This window comes from Lathyrus oleraceus, chromosome 1, assembly GCF_024323335.1.
Source record: "Lathyrus oleraceus cultivar Zhongwan6 chromosome 1, CAAS_Psat_ZW6_1.0, whole genome shotgun sequence".
Classification (NCBI taxonomy): Eukaryota; Viridiplantae; Streptophyta; class Magnoliopsida; order Fabales; family Fabaceae; genus Lathyrus; species Lathyrus oleraceus.
Genome location: NC_066579.1, coordinates 14657897 through 14681992, shown reverse-complemented (window position 1 = coordinate 14681992; position 24096 = coordinate 14657897). Strand labels below are relative to the sequence as shown.

At 42.0% G+C, this 24096-nt stretch overlaps 2 protein-coding genes across 3 annotated transcripts; both read right to left on the bottom strand.

Moving 5' to 3' along the window:
* Positions 1–230: 230 nt before the first annotated feature.
* Positions 231–776, bottom strand: LOC127087422 (uncharacterized). Its single transcript, XM_051028318.1, has one exon. It carries the CDS (start codon positions 774–776, stop codon positions 231–233), a length of 546 nt encoding a protein of 181 aa, XP_050884275.1.
* Positions 777–16471: 15695 nt separating this feature from the next.
* Positions 16472–23474, bottom strand: LOC127129001 (uncharacterized). 2 transcript variants are annotated; one of them, XM_051058404.1, is made up of 3 exons: positions 22678–23474; positions 20868–20932; positions 16472–18381 (listed from the first exon to the last, which is right to left on the bottom strand). In XM_051058404.1, the coding sequence occupies exon 3, from the start codon at positions 18333–18335 to the stop codon at positions 16635–16637; it is 1701 nt and encodes a 566-aa protein (XP_050914361.1). In that variant the 5' UTR covers positions 18336–18381; positions 20868–20932; positions 22678–23474; the 3' UTR covers positions 16472–16634. The 2 variants fall into 2 exon arrangements, with proteins under 2 accessions (XP_050914361.1, XP_050914320.1); XM_051058363.1 differs by lacking the exon at positions 22678–23474 and having other exon boundaries at positions 20868–21825.
* Positions 23475–24096: the final 622 nt, after the last annotated feature.

The window sequence follows — 24096 nt, the reverse complement described above, 5'->3', positions numbered from 1 at the left end:
ACATGTTTGCACGTGGCGGTAGCAATCAACCTCCATAGTCATCCAGTAATATCAAACACTTAATATCTTTTTACGATTGTGTACCCACTGGTATGCATCCGAAAGGAGCCTTCATGAACTTCCATTATAATCAGGGTTGCTTTGTGTCTATCCATGCATCTGAGCAAGACCAAGTCATAATTTCTTTTGTAAAGTACACTTCCATTCAAAAAGAACTTGGATGAGAGATTTCAAAGATACTTTTTGTCTGTGATGGAAGCATTTTCTGGGTATTCTTGGTTCTCCAAGTACCTCTTGATATCATAAAACCATGGATGGCCATCAGATTCTTCTTCGGTTGCCAAACAGTATGTTGGTTCATCTAAGTAGTTAATGCAAATGGATGGCACTTCGTTGGCCCACTTGACTTTGAACATGGAGGCTAAGGTAGCGAAAGCATCTACCAATTGATTTTCCTCCCGAGGAATATGGTGGAATGTGATCTCATCAAAATATAGGACTAGCTTCAAGACATGCTTTTTGTACAATATCAACTTTTGATCATGAGCCTCCAAATCTCCATTAACCTGGCTGATTACCAAGGATGAGTCTCCATAAACTTCAAGAATCTTAATCCTTAGATCAATGGCTGCTTCAATGCCAAATATGCACGCCTCATACTCTACCATGTTGTTCGTGCAAGTGAAACCTAACCTTGTAGTGTATGGTAGATGAAAACCAATTTGAGAGGTGATAATTGCCCCCAATTCCATTGCCTTGAGCATTGGAAGCACCATCGAACACGAGCGTCCATCGCGATCTTGGTTCGGGTCCTTCCTCAGGGTCTGGGATGTTGTAATCCTTGATAAACATAATATCCTCATCGGGGAAGTCAAAGCGCATCGACTAATAATATTCCAAAGATTGAAAGGCAAGATAATCAGATAAGACACTTCCTTTGACAACTTTTTATGTTACATGTTGGATGTCATATTCAGTCATGGCCATCTACCAACGGGAAACTCTTCCTGTGAGAGTAGGCTTTTCAAAGATGTATTTGACAGGATCCATCTTGGAGATCAAAATAGTTGTATGCATTAACATATACTACCTTAAGTGTTTAGCAACCCAAGCAAGTGCGCAACATGTCTTCTTAAGCATTGAATACCTTTGTTTGCAGTCGGTAAATGTTTTACTGAAGTAGTAGATAACATGCCCTTTTCTACATATTTCATCGTGTTGACCGAGAACACATCCCATTGATCCTTCGATAACCGTCAGGCACATGATAAGAGGTCTTCCTGGCACAAGAGGCATCAAGATCGGAGGTTCTTGCAAGTATTCTTTGATCTTTTTTAATGCTTTTTGGCAATTGTCATTCCATACGACCGCCTGATCTTTGCGGAGCTAATATTGACTCGTATGTGGCCGTGAGGTGAGATATAAATATGGTGATATAGTTCAATCTCCCTAGGAATCCACAGACCTCCTTTTTGATTTTTGGTGCGGGCATAGCTTGTATGGCTTTGAGTTTTTTAGGATCGACTTTAATTCCTTGTTGGGTGACAATAAATCCTAGTAATTTTTTTAGATCTTACCCCAAAAGTGCATTTGCTGGGGTTTAACCTCAATCTGAACTTCCTTATCCGTGCAAAAAGTTTTTCCAGATTAGTTATATTTTCTTCTTCGGTTTGGGATTTTGCAATCATATCATCAACATAGACTTCAATCTCTTTATGTATCATATTATGAAAGAGACTCATTAACGCATATTGATATGTTGTGCCAACATTCCTTAAACCAAAAGGAATAACCTTGTAGCAAAAGGTTCTCCATAGAGGAATGAAGGTTGTATTTTCCATGTCGTCCGGGGCCATTTTGATCTGGTTGTAGCCGGAGAAGCCATCCATGAAAGAGAAGACAAATAACTGAGTTGTATTGTCCACTAAAACGTCAATGTGAGGTAATTGGAAATCGTCCTTTGATCTTGCTCTATTCAAGTATCTATAATTGACACACATTCGGGCCTTTCCATCCTTTTTGGGTATCGACATAATATTTGCAATCCATCAGGGGTAGTTTGCTACTGCCAAAAGCCTGCATCAAGCTGGTTTTAAACCTCTTCCTTGATTTTCATCACCATGTCGGGTCAAGTTCTTCTCAGCTTTTACTTCACTAGAGGATAATCTTCCTCGAGGGGTAGTTTGTTCACTACAATATTCGTGTCAAGTTCGGGCATGTCTTGATAAGACCAAGAAAACACATCCATATATTCTTGCAAGAGCTTGATCCGTTTTTTCTTCACTTCATCTTCTAGGGCAACACTTATTCTTACTTCTTTTGCGTCCTTCTTTATCCCAAGGTTGATAACTTCTACCGATTCCTAGTGTGGTTGGATGACTTTTGATTCTTGTCGTAGTAGTCTGGATAACTCCTTGGGGAGTTCACAATCTTCTTCACAGTCTTTGTCGGCATGATAAATGGGATTGTCAAAGTCATAGGGGACCATATCAGTATCGTTATCAATGGAAACCGAGGAGAATCTGCATGATTCATGATTCATGCTTTTATTTTTATGAGAGTGGAGTAAAAATGATGAAAACTTAGAAAAATAAAAAGGAAAACATTGCCATTTTTTGTAATAAATAAGTAGAAAATAATGAAAAAGAAGGAACACAATTTGAATGCAAAATGATGATTTCATTAATAAACTGATTTGAAAATGGGGGGCCCTATATGTTGTTCCCTATACTTTGGGCAGGGCATGGTTCTTTTTTCAAAGCAAAAATAAAAGGAAATTACTCTTCAATTATTGTAACTTCAGGCACTTCTTCTGATGTCTAGTTTGTGAGCCCTTGGCCTTCAATCTTTTGAATCACAAGACACACTATATCGACGATATTGTATTCCTCTTCCACCACACTGATATGACCATCAACAAGGTGCAACACTGGGAAAATGTCTGGCAGTGAGAGCACCTACCCCTCAGTTGCATTTGTCATTGTTTTCTTCAGAGTTGATTGTTGGGAATGGTATCCCAATCCAAAATGGTCCTTGTTCACTGGCAGATCAAGCACTCTACCCTAACCTTCAGGGTGTCCAGCCTTGATCACTGTCTTTGCATCCTTCTATGAGACCATGGAAAATTCAACATTTTTGGCTTATTTTGTAGAAGGAACCATTAACACGCTTACCACTTCAAAGGATTAAAAGGGAGCCTCATGAATTTACCCTCCAACCTCAACATAGCGGAATGATGCTAGATGACTCACCATAATGTCTTCCTCACCTGCCATAACCACTAACTTGTTGTTGATCAAAAACTTGAGCCTTTGATAGAGAGTCAAAGTGATTTCTCCAACCAAATGAATCTAGCGTCATCCTAAAATACAAATGTAAGATGGATAAATGTCCATCACATAGAAGGTGATGAAGAACGTATGCGGTCCAATCTTAACAGGGAGGTCTAATTCTCCAACTATTGTTCTCCTAGAGCCGTCATGAATTCTTGATGATGTGCATGAATTCTTCTACTTCACTAACCAGAGTTTCTCTTTGACTAGAATCCCGCCCTAGTCTATTGCTCTCAACTTGCTTTCCTTTGTCTTGGTTTGAAGCTCCACCATTGTCATTTGCATGAGGTACTAGTGCAAATATTCTACCACTTCGAGTTACTCCCCCTGTTCCAGCAATGTTGACACTTGACTCTTTGGGCCCCAAAGGTTCATCCTCTATCTTATGTCCATGGATGTAGACTGAAGAGTCGTAAATCCATGGTACTGCCTTTCTATTTTCATACAGGAAAGGAGTAGGCATAATGATTGTCAGAGGAGTGATCGGGTCAACCAATATTGTCATTGGAGTCAAGTCATAAGGGATTTCCAACGACTGGGTTTGATCAAAAGGAATTTCCAAAGTTGAAACTTCTTCACTGGTAGACAAATTCTTTTCCACTATAACCCCTTGATTTATTAGTTTTTGCATCCTAGCTCTCAAGACTTTGCAAGTTTGTGGATTCATTAAACAACACTCACAAGAAGAATCATAATTGGGGCATAGCTTATTCATTAGTAATTGTTTCTTAACATCAAATAAAGGAGTTTTCAAATTGTCTATATTGGACACCAGCTTCCTTCCTCCAACTTCTTCTATCATGCTCATTGTAGGTTTGTTTTGCGGAGGCATAGGGTTGTTATTCACATTTGGACTGTTTGGAGCGAATGTGATTGCATTAGACTCGATTAAATCTTGCACCTTGTATTTTAGCACCTTGCAGTTTTCAACAGAATGACCTGGTGCCCTAGAATGGAACTCTCACCGAGCATCCACGTCATAACCGAGAGGGAGGACTATTGAAGGAGGTCATAGCTCTCTTAGTTGCACCAAAGATTCATGTAACAAATACGTAAGAAAACAATTGTATGACATTGGGACAGGTTCAAACCTTCTCTCAGGCCTTCTCCGCCTTTGCTGGTTTTGTTGGTAGTATCATTGTTGTTGTTGGGGAGTATACTGCTATTGATATGGGGCTGGTTGTTGACCGACTCGTTGATCGGTAGGAATAACATTGGGTTGTTGCTTTTGAACAGGTGACACGGCGGTCACTTGTTGATAAGGTGCATGGTATGTTGGAGCCCTTTCCCTCATAACTGAAGCTTCATTAGCTTCTCCTTCTCTCTTCTTCCCAAAGCCAACGTAAGATTTCTTTATTACACCAGAGGTACTAGCAGCATTTTGGATATTTCCCAACTTGATCAGATTCTTAGTTCTTTCACCAACAAGACCTAGGTCTGAAAAACTAGAGTATGTACTCCCTACCATCCTATCCAAGTACGGTCCTTGAAGATTTCCCATACACATATCCACAATCTACTGCTCCAACCAAGGAGGTTGCACTCTGTCGCATCCTGCGAAAAATCAACCGGCGAGCCTCAAAAGAAAACACACAGAGCCGCCACTAAACGTTATTTATCCCAAGATAGGGAAAGGAAACGCTCAGAGAAACCTGGGAAGACATGGTCTCGCGACCAGAGAGAAAAGGTTCGGGAGTCGGTTACGCAAGGGGAAGGTATTAGCACCCCTCACGTCCTAGGTACTCCTAGGGATCCACGTCCTAGAATAAAGAATAGGTTACTAAACATCACACACACACACGGGGAACGCAGGTGGGGTTAGGAGAAACGGGCTCGATAAGGTATCGCACCTTATGCCTACATATCTTGTCTGGAACAAGAATCAGAGCCACTGTAGTTCGGCTTACGCACGCCAAACAACACAAAACATACAGACAAGAAAGGGTGGCAAACATGGAGCCCGACAACCACTGGATGGAATTACGTCGGCATCCGAACCAAAACACACTCAAAAGGGCAAACGTGGAGCCCGACTGCCAATCACTGGGCTTACGTCGGCATCCGAACCCAAACATACATTCAAAAGGGCAAACGTGGAGCCCGACTGCCAATCACTGGGCTTACGTCGGCATCCGAGCCAAAACACAATCAGATAACAAACAAACACACGCAAAAAAGAAAAAGGTTGCCCGGAGTGGTCTCGCACGACCACCTGCCTACATACCTCGTCTGGCACGAGGATCAGGGCGATGTAGTTCCCCTGAAAGGGACTGAATTGCTAACCAGAAACCGGGGAAAGACACACGACTAGGGAGCTGAGACTCGAGCCTAATGTTGTCATGCATCGTTAACCCTAAGTTCGGTTTTCTATCCTACTTGCATAAGCAAACTATCCTAACCAGGAAAGAAGCAATCACACAAGCATACAATATACAAGCATATATCAGATGAGAACAGGCATCTCAAACAACACAAGCATGTCAATCAGATATCCATATAGCACGCACTATAACCACACAAGGGGGCTCAATCAATCAGGTTTGACTGCCGAAGCGAGTCGTCTGTACGGGCTGTATTTGCTCTTAACCTTGCCATTGCGAGGCTAAGGTGAAGCAGATGGTGGGTGAAGTGAGGATCAGACCTCACAGCTCTTATCCCTAACCAGGGAGAGCTGACAAATGAGCATGGGTCCAGAATAGGGGAACCCTTCTATACTCGATGACTCTGACTCAATGTGCACTGCACAAGATCTTGGGCTTTTGATCTCAATGCTACAACCATGTAATGGGAGCAAGGAGAAGACTCACTGAATAGTGGGGGACAGGTTGCTTGTCCCTACCTTCCACCAATTGCCTTACTTGAAGGGCTTTTCCTGCTTGGCTTAAAAATAAACATACACAAGCATTGCCTCTTAAGGAGGACTTCAGACAATTTGCCCGGCCCGGTAACAGCCGGGTCTCCAGACTACATGAAGTAAGAAGGTTATACCTCAAATGCAAGTTGCTTAAGCAAAGCAAAGCAATAGTTCACAAGGAACTGAGCAACTAAAGTACCTGGAAACAATCAAACTCAATCAGTAATCAATCAGACAAAACCAAACAACAAGTGTATAATCAATCAGTTTAAACAAACTATGCACAACACAAGGCAAGCCAAGGCTCAAGCCTATGCTTCAACACCTACAAAAAAATGTTATGTTAGTGTACAAACATCCACAACATCAATCAAAATTGGATTTGGATCATTCTCCATGTACATTGCTTTTTTGATCCTGAAAAATCAAGCAAATATTAGCAACTAGACCACTAGGCCAAGCCTAGGGTCCAAAAGCAAGAAAAAAAGTTAAAACAGCAAGGTATTCATTAACCAACATCAAATTAACATCAAACACAAGCAAACATCATTGGTCTCATGTTTATATCATCCACCAAGCTCATGTTATGCACAAAACAATCCATATTGGTTCAAATGAAGCACCAAACATACAAACAGAATTATTGCATTCAAATCCATACCAAAACACATCCAAAAATTCTCAAATTAAATACACCTAAACAGGGGTCAATCAAGGTCTACCATGTCAAATTTGAGCTCAATTGGGCAAATGGAACCATGTCAATGAAAATCAACAAAAACAGACACCATTTCATGCTTCAATTCATACCATCAATGCATACATCCACTTCAAAAATTCATATCTCATTGAAAACAAAAAAGAAATGGATGGGACCAAAACAGGAATGTCACATTATGTGTCTACAACATGCATATCAAATTTCATGACCATACAATTCCATATGAGGATTTCCCAATCATTCTACAAACCTATGTCATATGAGCTTGCAATTTCAACCACCAGAAATGAAAAATCATGATCAAATTGAAAATGCAATGTAAAATTCCACAAAAATTCATACAATATCTCAACATGCTAACTAACCATCATGCAAAATTTCATTTTTTTTCAACATGTATAGGTCACTCAAAAAAATCCTGCAAGTTGACATAATGAGGTGTGACACAAATTGTCACACCTAAGTTCCAGAATTTTCTGCTCTCTAACCAGGTATCCAAAATTCATGAAATTTACATATAAATAATCCTCAATGAGTCAAGAACCACCACAAAAATTTTCAAGAATTTATTCTACATTATGAGCATTTCATGATCAAATTACAAACATGTATCAAAAATGGACATACAATGGAAAACCCTAGGTCAAATAAAATATTCCCCAAGCACAACTTTGACCAATAGGTCAAAAAAAACCTACACTCAACAAGGAAGCTATAGAAAAAATTTCCATATTTTTTGGATTTTTTAGCTATTTTTTATGGATTTTTAAAGGTGTTAAAAATATTTTTAGAATTAATTAGGATTTAATTAAAATAACAGTAATGGCATTTCTGTAATTTCCGGTACCGGCGGGAAACAGCTTTTTTTGAATTTTCAAATCATTTTTTGGATCAAACACTCCTTTTCATCGTCTTCCACATGGAGAAATTCCAGAAATCCGAAAATCATGACGAACATCAAACATTAACAGAAATTGGCATGGTTATAGTCGTTGGATTCGTCTCATCAAGCACAACATGAATATCACACTATTACATCCTAATTGTTCCTAAATCAACCAAATCGAAGCACTTAGGGTTTGCATTCATAACTTTAAATCTAGATTTCGTAACCTACGATCAACCATTCTATAAACCACAAGCACCATTGGATTCTATAAGAAATGCACTACACAAAGCACCTATCAATCGAACAAAACAAGAGATTCGAATTTTCGACATACCGGCAATGGCAGTGTGTAAATCGCGGCTTTAAGCTCCAACTCTTCAAAACAGATGCACAAGAAGTATATAGAAGGTGAATGCTATGCTCCGTTTCAATTACTTCCACTCCTATTGTCCACAATCGCGATTTGCCATTAACGGATGAATTTTGGACAGCTGCGTTTTCCAGCTCCTTAGGCTCCAATCTCCAAAAACAGTTTGAGAAGATGATTAATGGAGTTCGATGCAAAAAGAATTTCGAAAATTGGTTGAAGAATGAAGAAGTTTGATGAATTTGAAGATTTGTGTTCTTGATAAAAGTTGAGAGAATTGGAATGGTTTTGAGATCCAATCTTGGAGTGTGTGAATTCTGTTATGATTATGGAGTGATTAGGAATATATATACTCAGCCTTAATCATGATTAGCAAGTGATTAATCCAAATTGCAATGTTAAGCTAAATGCACTTTTCTCCAATTTGGCCAAAAATGCCCTTGCCTTATATCAGTCCAAATAGCAGCTGAATTATGGTTTCAACATGTCCAAAATACCACTTGTAATATGTAGAAACAATTCCCACCTCAATTGGATGCCTATTGTGCAATTTCACTATGTGGTAGAAAAAGGCCAATTTGTGCACTTTCACTTTTCATGCCAAAACTCACATTATGAGACATAGCCATGAAATGAATATTCAAACATACTCTAAATGCCATTCCTGAGGTGTTGGAAAAAGTCCCATTCAAAAATTCCAATTATTTTGAGATTTGGACAATTTTGCCCCTGGTCCAATTCAGCTGTCCAGTTGAAAATTGACTTTTTGCCTTGACCATTTTTGAACAAATCCAATGATGCACCCTCAAAGTACATGTCAAATGGAGTTTGTGCATATAAAGAACTTGCAATTTGGACAAACCATGTGGAAGTTATGGCCTCCTGATTACGGGTTTTTTTGAAATTCACTGAGCCATATTTTGCAAACCGTACATTGGACTTTCAAGTTCTTGGACTTTTTGGAAAGGTGAGAACAAGATCTACATCTGTCATGTTGAACAATTTTTCATTTGAAGCTTCCTTGGACTTCTGTTTTTGAGGTCAAAAACTTTCCATTTTTGGAAACTTCAGTTACAAGTCACTTGCTATTTTTGGCAGTTTTTGTCCTGACTTGATTTTCTTCATTCTTAAGCTTTGAGATGTCATACAACACTTGTTCCAACATGAATGAAGTGTGTCTAACTCATTTCCACCTCCAAATCCACCTGATCATGTACAGTTGACCACGGTTGACTTTTCATCTGACAGATGAATCTGGCAATGCATTGATCAAATTAAGCCCCAATCTCCAACTGAAATAGCTCAAGGGTGCAACCCTAGCCTCAATAATCACCATTTAATCACAAAATGAACCTCAAAACCATCATAGACCCCATCTCTTGATCCAGCCCTGATTGGCCCAATGCAACTGATTAGGGTTGACCAGTGGTCAAAACCCTAATCTCAAGGAATCTTCTTCAATCTCCTGATGACATCCAACCATGATGATGATGATGTATCACTTCAATCAAGATGAAGATCAATACCCTTGAGAATCATAAAACCCTAATTCACAGCCCAATCCTCAGATGGCCCATGATCAATCAGTAAAACCCTGGCTTGCACCTTCTGACTTCCTATCTCCTGATCAAGACTTGGGAAGATAGCTTGCACACTGTAACCACATGATATGCAATATGAAATGCCTAAAATCCTAAGATGATATGCAAATATGTTAATGCTAGTCCCAAGAGAGGAGGGCAAATTTTGAGGTGTTACAGCTGCCCCTATTCAATCCACTGTGAACCTGTCGATACGAAATAGCCTCGGCTTTCGGATGATCAGGATGAAGAGTGATTGAATACCAAGAACACACGAACAATTTGCACTCTGATGGGATAATAATTAACAACGCCTGTCAGCATCGGCGAAGAAACATTCTCTGAACAAAAAATCCGTCTGGAACGGAGAAAGCCGGTCTGAATACCGAAACAGAACTGTCGACCCGGATACCAAAATAAATGGTAACTCAGGGATAACCATGGTCTGATCACCACACATCCACTCGGGATTCTCATTCTTTCTTTCCTTATTGTTATATTTTTTGCTTTTCTTGAACCCCGGAACTTCTTTTCTCCTTCTTGGTCTGAAAACCACTTCGGTCTGAATACCACCTCGGTCTGAATACCGGAAAACTGGCCTGAATGCCACAAGTACATCGACCTGATCGTCGGAAACTTCTTCGATCTGAGAATCGGAAATTGGCCTGAACGCCACTTCGGTCTGAATACCGCCTCGGTCTGAATACCGGAAAATTGGCCTGAATGCCATAAGTACATCAACCTGATCGTCGGAAACTTCTTCGATCTGAGAATCGGAAATTGGCCTGAACGCCACTTCGGTCTGAATACCGCCTCGGTCTGAATACCGGAAAATTGGCCTGAATGCCATAAGTACATCGACCTGATCGTCGGAAACTTCTTCGATCTGAGAATCGGAAATTGGCCTGAACGCCACTTCGGTCTGAATACCGCCTCGGTCTGAATACCGGAAAATTGGCCTGAATGCCATAAGTACATCGACCTGATCGTCGGAAACTTCTTCGATCTGAGAATCGGAAATTGGCCTGAACGCCACTTCGGTCTGAATACCGCCTCGGTCTGAATACCGGAAAATTGGCCTGAATGCCATAAGTACATCGACCTGATCGTCGGAAACTTCTTCGATCTGAACACCGGAAAATCGGCCTGAACGCCACTTCGGTCTGAATACCGCCTCGGTCTGAATACCGGAAAACTGGCCTGAATGCCATAAGTACATCGACCTGATCGTCGGAAACTTCTTCGATCTGAGAATCGGAAATTGGCCTGAACGCCACTTCGGTCTGAATACCGCCTCGGTCTGAATACCGGAAAATTGGCCTGAATGCCATAAGTACATCGACCTGATCGTCGGAAACTTCTTCGATCTGAGAATCGGAAATTGGCCTGAACGCCACTGATCCCCAATCATTGCATTTGAACCCCGGAATCGCGCTGATCGCGTAACGTCCTCTGATTTTATTTCCATCTCTGTCCGACGGAAAAACTCATCCAGTATCGTACTACTGGGGTACAACAAATCTCAAGCGGTAACCACGGCCCGAGTAACTGATACTTGCAATACTGATGATTTTCCAACTAGTGAAACCACTCCTCAAACGGTAATCACGGCTCGAGTAGCATCTTCACCCACTGGCAGAACCATATCTCAAACGGTAACCACGGCTTGAGACTAGCCTATGCTTGCAATGATGCATGATTGATTTTTCTGCGTAATGCTCCATAATTATGGAAATGCTACGCGATTTATTATTTTCCTATGCAATATGCCATGTCATTTTTTCATGATGAATGCATAAAAATAAAAACATCCCCCTCAAGGGATTCTTCTGGGGAACACGAGACTCTCTGCTGAGGAACTCGTCACCGCTCCAATTCCACCCTGCTGGGGAATAACTGCTGCTGGGAATAAGGCAACCCTTGTTGGGAAGAACCTCTTTCGCACCCAATCCACTCGAGAAACTGCTGGGGATAAGCACCCACCAACACTCTGTGGGGATACAACAGTCTTTGACTTGCTGGGGATAGCAATCCTGACTCCGCCTCGGGAAAACCCTCACAGATACCCGCTGACTTCACTGGGGAAATACTCACAGATACTCTGCTAGGGGAATAGCAACCTCCAGGCTCCACTGGGGAAACATCCATATATCACCTGCTGGGGATAACCATCCCGACCCTGCTAAGGAACCGCATACCATTCCGCTGGGGACAACCCACGCAATCCATAGGTAGAATCATCTCAGCTGGGGGATGCAAAAATTTGTCCACTACGGGAACTTGTTCAATCCACTGGTAGGATGAACACTGTTGGAGATATATTTCTTTGAAAAAGACCCGCTCCACTCGGGGAATAACGACCTTCTGACCTGGCTGCTGAGGAAACACCGTTGTAAATCTGCCTGGGTATAACCATACTGACTCGGCTGAGGAGCTAGTCCCCGGATTCTGCTTAGGGACTTAGCTGGAAAATGAGAATTCCCAGACTCATCTGGACCTTTTCTGCTCCATCATCTTGTATTCCAAGCCGCTCCGTGCTCGACGAGAACGTACTCCTGGGATTTATACAGAAATCTCAATTTTCCGACTTTGAAGAGTCTTCTTGGTTAATTCCAAAGGTCGTCGGACGTCCCTCCGTCGTCTCTTCGTCACCCTTCTTCGTCCCGGACCGAACTCTGCGGGGAATTCCTACAGACTTTCAAATCTTCTGACTTTGAAGAGTCTTCTTGATTATCATCAAGGATCGTCGTACGCCTCAACGCCTTCGTCATCTTTCATACACTCGTCCCTGACCGGACTCTCTGGGGATTTCTCTTGCCAAAGCTTCCACATCACAACCTGCAAGTGAGTGAAAAGTATCTAACAGTTCCTGCAAAACAGATCGTTAGATAAAACCGTGCCCCAGGCGTGTCAAGATTTCAACACTTGGGTCACTCAACCTTCCAAATAAGATTTCAAGCTTTCAAGCTTATAAACATGCATTGGAAGGGACCTGTATGTATTAAAATGCAACATTCTTTATCAAAAATATCTGGATGTTTTCGCAATCAAAGCGGTAATGAAAAACAAAAACAAAATTATTTGACTGAATATGCATTTTATTGATGGAAAAAGTGTGTGGCTCAAATGAGCAATACAAAAGGAAGCAATTCCTGAAAAGAGGTAATTGCGCTCAAAAGGAAAAATCCATCCTAATGGCAATGTGAAACCCGTGATCTCATCGAGTTCCAACTCGGTTACACCCCATATGTCCTCAGACTCTCCATGCTTTCTGCCTTCTGAATAAGACGATTCTAACTGATCCCTACCGGGTATTATCCATGATGCTTTAACCAAAGCGCAAACGATCATGCTGGACGCAGTTGTTCGTTTCAATCCCTCTTTTGCCTGGACCGCCCTTTCGGGTTTTCAGTCCACCGGGATACCCTTTTTTGCCCAAGTCGCCTTTTCAGGTTTTCGACTTGCCGGGTGTACATCTTTCATTTATATCCCTAATTTTTGCCCGAACCTTTCTCTCTGTTTTTGGTTCGCCGGGATGCCCATTTTTGCCTGGACTATTTTGTTCTTTTCGTTCAGCGGGTCAATTATACGAAGTATTTTTTAACTGCGTCCGCATTCACAGGGGATGGAAAATCCTCGCCATCCATGGTCGTCAACAACAAGGCTCCGCCAGAGAAAACCTTCTTGACCACGAATGGACCTTCATAATTCGGTGTCCATTTGCCCCTTCGATCGTTTTGAGGAGGAAGGATCCTTTTCAACACTATATCACCTACGTGATATACCCGAGGTCGCACCTTCTTGTCAAAAGCACGCTTCATCCGTTGCTGATATAACTGCCCATGACAGACGGCTGCTAGCCTCTTTTCTCCAATCAGGCTCTCTGAGTGAGAAAGGCGTTTGCCCCAGTAGACGTACGTACCGAAGTACAGTACCCAGAATACAAGCTTCGGCCTCGGTCACCATCGTTGATGCATTCCATCGTGCCCCAGGAAGCACTACCTTATTCATCTTATCCTCCCCATCAGACATCAGAATCCGTTCGGATTCAGGGTCAGGCCCCTCCTCCGGGATCGGTCACTCTCAATCTTTCGATTTGAGTACCTCGAGATGTCCTCATCAGGGAACTCAAACTTCATCGGTTGATAACCTCAACGGGTTGCAGAGAGATGTAATCAAACAATACACCCCTTGATTGCTTTTTGAGAGCATCACCAATTAGTCAACATTATTTTGCACTCTTGCAACCCGTCCGGTCAATGCTGGATTCTCAAACCCATACTCGATCGGATCCATCTCGGAAATCCACAAAGTGGTATGAACCAGCATATACTGTCTCAGTCGGCGAGCAGCCTATGCCAAAGTACATCAAGTTTTTTCGAACAGTGAATGTACTGTTTCACAGTCGATAAACTTTTTGCTAAGGTAAATTGCATGCTCTTTTCGACAAGACGCGTCATGCTGACCCAATACACCTCGTAGACCCCTCGAGGGCCGTCAAGTACAGATTAACAGTCGCTCCTTCCCGGGAGGCATCAGAATCAGAGGTTCCTGCAACTTATCCTTTTATTTTTCAATGCCCCTTGGCAATCATTATTTCACCTGACCGTTTGATCTTCTTTTTTTTTTTTCAACAGTCTTGAATATGGGTTCATACGTGGCTATGAGATGTGAACCATGACAGGTAGTTCACTCTTTCTAAGAAACCACGAACCTCTCTTTTCTGTTCCTCGGTTCAGGCATTTTGTTGTTGTTCTTTTTTTAAAGCAGGATGAACCTCGATTCCTCCCTTACAATGAACCCCAATCATCTTACCGGACCGCACTCTGATAGTGCGCTTATCTGAATTCAACCTCAGCTTGAATAGTCTCAACCCGTCAACCGACTTGCCCCGGTCTGCCAGATGCCCCTCTTCCGTTTGGGACTTTGCTATCATGTCATAGCATAGCATTTAATTCCATGATGAATCATATCACGAAACAAAGTCACCATGGCTCTCTGATACAGGCACTGGCGTTCTGCTTCTATAGAGAACGGTCTTCTCTCCATGGTAGCTTGTGTACAACGACACCAGTATCCGACCCTGGCATATCCTGACATGACCAGGCGAAGGTATCCACATGCTCTTTCAACAAGGCTACCATTCTGCTCTCGGCTTGCCTCTGAAGCGGCCTTATTTTCCTATTTCTTTCCTGACCTCGGCGGTGCTTGGAATAACAACCTCAATCCGCTCCGCATGCGGCTGAATCACCTTCTCCTTTTGTTTTGACAACCTGGCTAATTCCAGCAGATCACAATCTTCTTCGCCTTCTTCTTCAGCATGATTGCTCGGTTTGTCGAAGTCATACGAGGGGTAACCAAATTGTTATCAACGAGATCCGGAGAATTATTTTTGAATTTTGGGACGAGACAAATCAAAAGAAGGAAAAAAATGAAAACATTGCCATTTTTATTTGTTTTTTAAACTGCAAAAATAAATGAAAAACAGGGAACACCGCTTTTTGACTGAAAAACATCCATTTATTCATGATGCAGAAATGCAAATTTAAACATGAGGTGGCCCTTACAATGGACCATTACGTGTCGGGCAACACGTATGGCTTTCATGCAAATAAACTGAAAACAAGAAATAATACTCTTCCAGATGAGTAACAGTGCTGATTCTTTCTAGGCCTTCCAGCTCCCTGGCACGCACGATTTTATCCACTGATCAATTCCCCAGTCATTGTTAGTTTCTTTACCCACTGCCCGGGTGTAATCTGAATCTTCAGTAATTGCATTCCCCATCACCTGACCATGCGCCGGTATGGGATTAGCATTAACATCTGTCAATAGTGAAAAATGGAGGGCCTTGGACTCCAGCAGGTCTTGAACAGTATGCTTAAAGGCTCTACAACCCTCAATGTCATGCCCCTGCGTACCGGAATGAAATTCACACCTGGCGTTCTCATTATAGTTTGGTGGCCACTGATCTGCTCTCAATGGAGCTAACGTCCTTGGCTGAACCATCCCCAGATCCATCAACTTTTTAAACAGAGCAGCATATGGCATGGGTGGCTTGTCAAAATGACGATCAACCCCCTTTCCTTTCACTTGACTCCCAGCTCCCTGTATCTTCTGTGGAGTTGGCTGAGGTTGCTGTCGGACTGCCCGATTACCAGCAGGGATGGTTACTGCAGCAGTGTGCTGGTAGTAACGACCTCTACCGTGTCCTCTCTGGGCGTACACAGCACTCGATTCACCCTCATCCTTGCACTGGTCATTACCAAAGGATTTCTTCGGTCCAGACAAAGAAGTGTTTCCTTGCATGTTCCCCATCTTCAGCCAGTCTTCAATCCTCCTCACCTTTTCGGCAATTACCTTTTGCTCCAAGGCGAACTCTTGCATGACACTGATCAGTTCTCCCATCCTCTTTTTCAGCTCGAGAATGTCAGCGTTGGACGAATTCATCATTCCTGTGTCAATCAAAACAGGTTAGAAACTGACACCTGCAAAACAGAAAACAAGTTATTATGCATGAATGCAATGTCTATCCATATGAAGAACACTTTGTCTCTCGATCCTGGCTTCATTGAGACATATAACAATCCGGCGGCAAACTTCTTATATTCAGCATTCAATCTCATCGTGCAGATCGGAGATATGTGATTTGGCATGAATACCCCCAACCATGTGTGTGCTTGTGTGAGTGCATACGGTAAAGCAAATAAAGCTTGAAGATCAATCACTGACTGAAAATCACCATCCATAACCAAAAGAGTGCACTATCAGTGCCATAGTCATACATCAACTCAGATAAAGTCAAATACAATCCTCCAGAATCAGGAAAAGAAATACAAACAAGTGAATTCCGTCAACAAGCCTGACGGTAATCCAACACAAATGAAAGATCTAGCTAGATGAGGGTCCCGCAGGTGGCCCTATCTCATCTTCCATCCTCGCGAACTCTGCGGCGAACCTGAGCTCGGTGTTCTCCTGCTGTAGTCTTCCAACTTCCTTCTGATGAATCTTCATCTGCCTGAAGTAATGGTCTCTCTCAGCTAGGTAATGATCTCTCTCAGCCCTGATCTTTGCCTTCTCCGCTTCCCACTCTGCAGCAAGAACTCTGGCTCTCTCATCTCTCTGTTCCTTGGCAAGGATTTGCCTCCTCTTCTCATCCTCAATCACCTTCGATGCTCTGAACAGCTTCTCCTTGGTGATGTCATGCTCCTTGTTAGATGATGCTAAGGCCTGGCTGATCTTCCCATAGTAGGCTGTATCCATCTCGAAGCGTTTGGCCTCCAAAGCATGTCGCTTGTCTTGATCTTCTATCTTCACTTTGATTTCCTGATTAGCTGCCTGAAAATGAGCAACACTTCTCTCCAACTCCGCTTTCTCTGCAAGTAACTGATCTCTGGCCCTCTTCATCTCAAGGAATTCTTCCATGCTGACAGAAGAACTTGGACCCTCAATCCTAGGACACACTGAGTCACCTCCAGGGAACGGTAGAAATGTAGACTCAATCCTCTTCCGCAACCAATCCTCAAATAGTGGAAAATACCGGCAGTTGACTTTGCCATAAGGAACCTTACCCCTCCTCTGGATATCTCGCCATTCGTCCAATACCTGCCTCAACTTGGTCTGGTTACCATCAATCGGGAAATAGAAGGACTCCTGAATCTCTCGCCCGAGAGGAGGACCCTCTATAGCAAACCCCATCTGTCTCCGGAGAAGCATCGGGTTGTAATTAATGCAACCCTGAACTCCCACCAAAGGCACATTAGGTAAACTCCCACAACTACATATGAAGTCCTGACCAGCTAAACCATTATGAGTCCAAGCAATGTCATCAACCCGCAGACCCATCAATCGGAAGGACCACTTGACACTAGGGTCAATCTGAACAAAAGCACCTCGGGAAGGCAAATACCCCATGAACCATCTAAAGAGCAACTGAGAGCAGCATCTGACCAGACCCCCACGCCTCTTCTCATTCCTGTTATGCACTGAATAGTAGACATCTCCAATCAGGGTAGGAATAGGGTTTCTCTGCATAAACAATCTGATAGCATTATGGTCCACAAAATTCTTCTGGTTAGGAAACAACACAATCCCATAAATGCTCACAGCAATCAGAGCACAGACCGTCTTCCAGTTACCCACAGCAGCATGTTCCTTGGCATTGGCCTCCAAGAAACTCAAATGAAACCCGGGTAGCTTTCCTTTTTCCTTCAAACCTTCCTTGACCATTTCCGGACTCAAATAAAGAGCACGTGAAATTCCAAGGACATCTGGCTCTGCTCTGGTGACATGAAAAGGAATCTGATCACGGATCTGAATACCCAGGATGCTGACATAATCCTCCATCAGAGGTCCCAACAGATAGTCTGGAAAAACGAAACACCTCAACCCAGGGTCATAGAACTGAAGAAGAGTGTGGATGGCGCTCCTGTCGCAGTCAGTGAGTCTGAAAACCATCTTCAGAATACCGCCGTATGACTCTCTAAACATTCCCACATGGTCAGGAGTAATCAATGCTATCATATCCTTGAGCACACCAATCTCTGGATCAAAGAAACTGTAAGCAATGTTGTTCTTCAAACCGGTCCTCATACTGGAGCAGAAAATCTCTCAACCAGAATCTCGATCAAAAGTGTCCCTGCATATGGGTAAACATGGGTTAGATGCAATTAATGCAAAATGTAATGATGCTGATGAATGAATGCAATGCGTTGCCATCCTCCAAGCCATCTGATCATTTGCACTGAATCTGGGCTCTGAACTGATCATAACCATCTGAGGAATGTACAATCCCAATTCTGACCCACGGGTTCCGAAATAAACGGAAGACAGATACATCATCATCACCATCATCACCAAACCATATCCGAGTAGACACATCACCCCTATCTGAATCGGCCCGGGGAACCCGAAATAAACGGATCCCCACTGATAAAATATCTCGGCCCGGGGAATCCGAAATAAACGGATCCCCACTGATAAGTCACGGACAGCACTCCGGCATCACGACAATAAATGACCATAAATCCGACTTATAATTATGTCTCTGAATCACAGATCACAAGTCACCATCTGAAGGCTATCTGAACAAACATCTGACAGAACAACCCTCCCCTCACAGGTAAGTTCTAATCAAGTCATCCTAAGGCGGATAATGGTCTCGACAATCGGGCGGAGATACTCAATGGGTTTGCCCTTTCGGGTGTGCCATTGTAGCTCCCTTAAAATCGTCTAAACCAAAGATCCGGGAAATGATCGGTCACCAGAGTCAACAACTCAAATGGAGTGACTCAAACAAAGCGGAATATCCACAGAGATGAGCACTATCAAGTGAGCCTCGTCCGGCTTGTGGCACATCACGCCGCCAGGCACATGTTGACTTAACATGAAAGAGGCAACATGAGACCACACTAGTCCTAGGTGTATACTCGGGCCTGGGTTTTAGCCCCACTCAGAACACCCACCCCAAACAACAGAACCACCTGCAGAGGAAGATGGCCACATGACAGTAATGATGCATGCACATATTAATGCAAATATATACACAAGGGTTAGTATAATAAATGCAATAAATAAACATCACAAGCAACCTAAACTAATCCTAGAACGCTAGGAAGGACTCGCTTAGGGACGATGGACCAGCATAGGTCTACATCGCAAGTCCCCAGTGGAGTCGCCAGCTGTCGCATCCTGCGAAAAATCAACCGGCGAGCCTCAAAAGAAAACACACAGAGCCGCCACTAAACGTTATTTATCCCAAGATAGGGAAAGGAAACGCTCAGAGAAACCTGGGAAGACATGGTCTCGCGACCAGAGAGAAAAGGTTCGGGAGTCGGTTACGCAAGGGGAAGGTATTAGCACCCCTCACGTCCTAGGTACTCCTAGGGATCCACGTCCTAGAATAAAGAATAGGTTACTAAACATCACACACACACACGGGGAACGCAGGTGGGGTTAGGAGAAACGGGCTCGATAAGGTATCGCACCTTATGCCTACATATCTTGTCTGGAACAAGAATCAGAGCCACTGTAGTTCGGCTTACGCACGCCAAACAACACAAAACATACAGACAAGAAAGGGTGGCAAACATGGAGCCCGACAACCACTGGATGGAATTACGTCGGCATCCGAACCAAAACACACTCAAAAGGGCAAACGTGGAGCCCGACTGCCAATCACTGGGCTTACGTCGGCATCCGAACCCAAACATACATTCAAAAGGGCAAACGTGGAGCCCGACTGCCAATCACTGGGCTTACGTCGGCATCCGAGCCAAAACACAATCAGATAACAAACAAACACACGCAAAAAAGAAAAAGGTTGCCCGGAGTGGTCTCGCACGACCACCTGCCTACATACCTCGTCTGGCACGAGGATCAGGGCGATGTAGTTCCCCTGAAAGGGACTGAATTGCTAACCAGAAACCGGGGAAAGACACACGACTAGGGAGCTGAGACTCGAGCCTAATGTTGTCATGCATCGTTAACCCTAAGTTCGGTTTTCTATCCTACTTGCATAAGCAAACTATCCTAACCAGGAAAGAAGCAATCACACAAGCATACAATATACAAGCATATATCAGATGAGAACAGGCATCTCAAACAACACAAGCATGTCAATCAGATATCCATATAGCACGCACTATAACCACACAAGGGGGCTCAATCAATCAGGTTTGACTGCCGAAGCGAGTCGTCTGTACGGGCTGTATTTGCTCTTAACCTTGCCATTGCGAGGCTAAGGTGAAGCAGATGGTGGGTGAAGTGAGGATCAGACCTCACAGCTCTTATCCCTAACCAGGGAGAGCTGACAAATGAGCATGGGTCCAGAATAGGGGAACCCTTCTATACTCGATGACTCTGACTCAATGTGCACTGCACAAGATCTTGGGCTTTTGATCTCAATGCTACAACCATGTAATGGGAGCAAGGAGAAGACTCACTGAATAGTGGGGGACAGGTTGCTTGTCCCTACCTTCCACCAATTGCCTTACTTGAAGGGCTTTTCCTGCTTGGCTTAAAAATAAACATACACAAGCATTGCCTCTTAAGGAGGACTTCAGACAATTTGCCCGGCCCGGTAACAGCCGGGTCTCCAGACTACATGAAGTAAGAAGGTTATACCTCAAATGCAAGTTGCTTAAGCAAAGCAAAGCAATAGTTCACAAGGAACTGAGCAACTAAAGTACCTGGAAACAATCAAACTCAATCAGTAATCAATCAGACAAAACCAAACAACAAGTGTATAATCAATCAGTTTAAACAAACTATGCACAACACAAGGCAAGCCAAGGCTCAAGCCTATGCTTCAACACCTACAAAAAAATGTTATGTTAGTGTACAAACATCCACAACATCAATCAAAATTGGATTTGGATCATTCTCCATGTACATTGCTTTTTTGATCCTGAAAAATCAAGCAAATATTAGCAACTAGACCACTAGGCCAAGCCTAGGGTCCAAAAGCAAGAAAAAAAGTTAAAACAGCAAGGTATTCATTAACCAACATCAAATTAACATCAAACACAAGCAAACATCATTGGTCTCATGTTTATATCATCCACCAAGCTCATGTTATGCACAAAACAATCCATATTGGTTCAAATGAAGCACCAAACATACAAACAGAATTATTGCATTCAAATCCATACCAAAACACATCCAAAAATTCTCAAATTAAATACACCTAAACAGGGGTCAATCAAGGTCTACCATGTCAAATTTGAGCTCAATTGGGCAAATGGAACCATGTCAATGAAAATCAACAAAAACAGACACCATTTCATGCTTCAATTCATACCATCAATGCATACATCCACTTCAAAAATTCATATCTCATTGAAAACAAAAAAGAAATGGATGGGACCAAAACAGGAATGTCACATTATGTGTCTACAACATGCATATCAAATTTCATGACCATACAATTCCATATGAGGATTTCCCAATCATTCTACAAACCTATGTCATATGAGCTTGCAATTTCAACCACCAGAAATGAAAAATCATGATCAAATTGAAAATGCAATGTAAAATTCCACAAAAATTCATACAATATCTCAACATGCTAACTAACCATCATGCAAAATTTCATTTTTTTTCAACATGTATAGGTCACTCAAAAAAATCCTGCAAGTTGACATAATGAGGTGTGACACAAATTGTCACACCTAAGTTCCAGAATTTTCTGCTCTCTAACCAGGTATCCAAAATTCATGAAATTTACATATAAATAATCCTCAATGAGTCAAGAACCACCACAAAAATTTTCAAGAATTTATTCTACATTATGAGCATTTCATGATCAAATTACAAACATGTATCAAAAATGGACATACAATGGAAAACCCTAGGTCAAATAAAATATTCCCCAAGCACAACTTTGACCAATAGGTCAAAAAAAACCTACACTCAACAAGGAAGCTATAGAAAAAATTTCCATATTTTTTGGATTTTTTAGCTATTTTTTATGGATTTTTAAAGGTGTTAAAAATATTTTTAGAATTAATTAGGATTTAATTAAAATAACAGTAATGGCATTTCTGTAATTTCCGGTACCGGCGGGAAACAGCTTTTTTTGAATTTTCAAATCATTTTTTGGATCAAACACTCCTTTTCATCGTCTTCCACATGGAGAAATTCCAGAAATCCGAAAATCATGACGAACATCAAACATTAACAGAAATTGGCATGGTTATAGTCGTTGGATTCGTCTCATCAAGCACAACATGAATATCACACTATTACATCCTAATTGTTCCTAAATCAACCAAATCGAAGCACTTAGGGTTTGCATTCATAACTTTAAATCTAGATTTCGTAACCTACGATCAACCATTCTATAAACCACAAGCACCATTGGATTCTATAAGAAATGCACTACACAAAGCACCTATCAATCGAACAAAACAAGAGATTCGAATTTTCGACATACCGGCAATGGCAGTGTGTAAATCGCGGCTTTAAGCTCCAACTCTTCAAAACAGATGCACAAGAAGTATATAGAAGGTGAATGCTATGCTCCGTTTCAATTACTTCCACTCCTATTGTCCACAATCGCGATTTGCCATTAACGGATGAATTTTGGACAGCTGCGTTTTCCAGCTCCTTAGGCTCCAATCTCCAAAAACAGTTTGAGAAGATGATTAATGGAGTTCGATGCAAAAAGAATTTCGAAAATTGGTTGAAGAATGAAGAAGTTTGATGAATTTGAAGATTTGTGTTCTTGATAAAAGTTGAGAGAATTGGAATGGTTTTGAGATCCAATCTTGGAGTGTGTGAATTCTGTTATGATTATGGAGTGATTAGGAATATATATACTCAGCCTTAATCATGATTAGCAAGTGATTAATCCAAATTGCAATGTTAAGCTAAATGCACTTTTCTCCAATTTGGCCAAAAATGCCCTTGCCTTATATCAGTCCAAATAGCAGCTGAATTATGGTTTCAACATGTCCAAAATACCACTTGTAATATGTAGAAACAATTCCCACCTCAATTGGATGCCTATTGTGCAATTTCACTATGTGGTAGAAAAAGGCCAATTTGTGCACTTTCACTTTTCATGCCAAAACTCACATTATGAGACATAGCCATGAAATGAATATTCAAACATACTCTAAATGCCATTCCTGAGGTGTTGGAAAAAGTCCCATTCAAAAATTCCAATTATTTTGAGATTTGGACAATTTTGCCCCTGGTCCAATTCAGCTGTCCAGTTGAAAATTGACTTTTTGCCTTGACCATTTTTGAACAAATCCAATGATGCACCCTCAAAGTACATGTCAAATGGAGTTTGTGCATATAAAGAACTTGCAATTTGGACAAACCATGTGGAAGTTATGGCCTCCTGATTACGGGTTTTTTTGAAATTCACTGAGCCATATTTTGCAAACCGTACATTGGACTTTCAAGTTCTTGGACTTTTTGGAAAGGTGAGAACAAGATCTACATCTGTCATGTTGAACAATTTTTCATTTGAAGCTTCCTTGGACTTCTGTTTTTGAGGTCAAAAACTTTCCATTTTTGGAAACTTCAGTTACAAGTCACTTGCTATTTTTGGCAGTTTTTGTCCTGACTTGATTTTCTTCATTCTTAAGCTTTGAGATGTCATACAACACTTGTTCCAACATGAATGAAGTGTGTCTAACTCATTTCCACCTCCAAATCCACCTGATCATGTACAGTTGACCACGGTTGACTTTTCATCTGACAGATGAATCTGGCAATGCATTGATCAAATTAAGCCCCAATCTCCAACTGAAATAGCTCAAGGGTGCAACCCTAGCCTCAATAATCACCATTTAATCACAAAATGAACCTCAAAACCATCATAGACCCCATCTCTTGATCC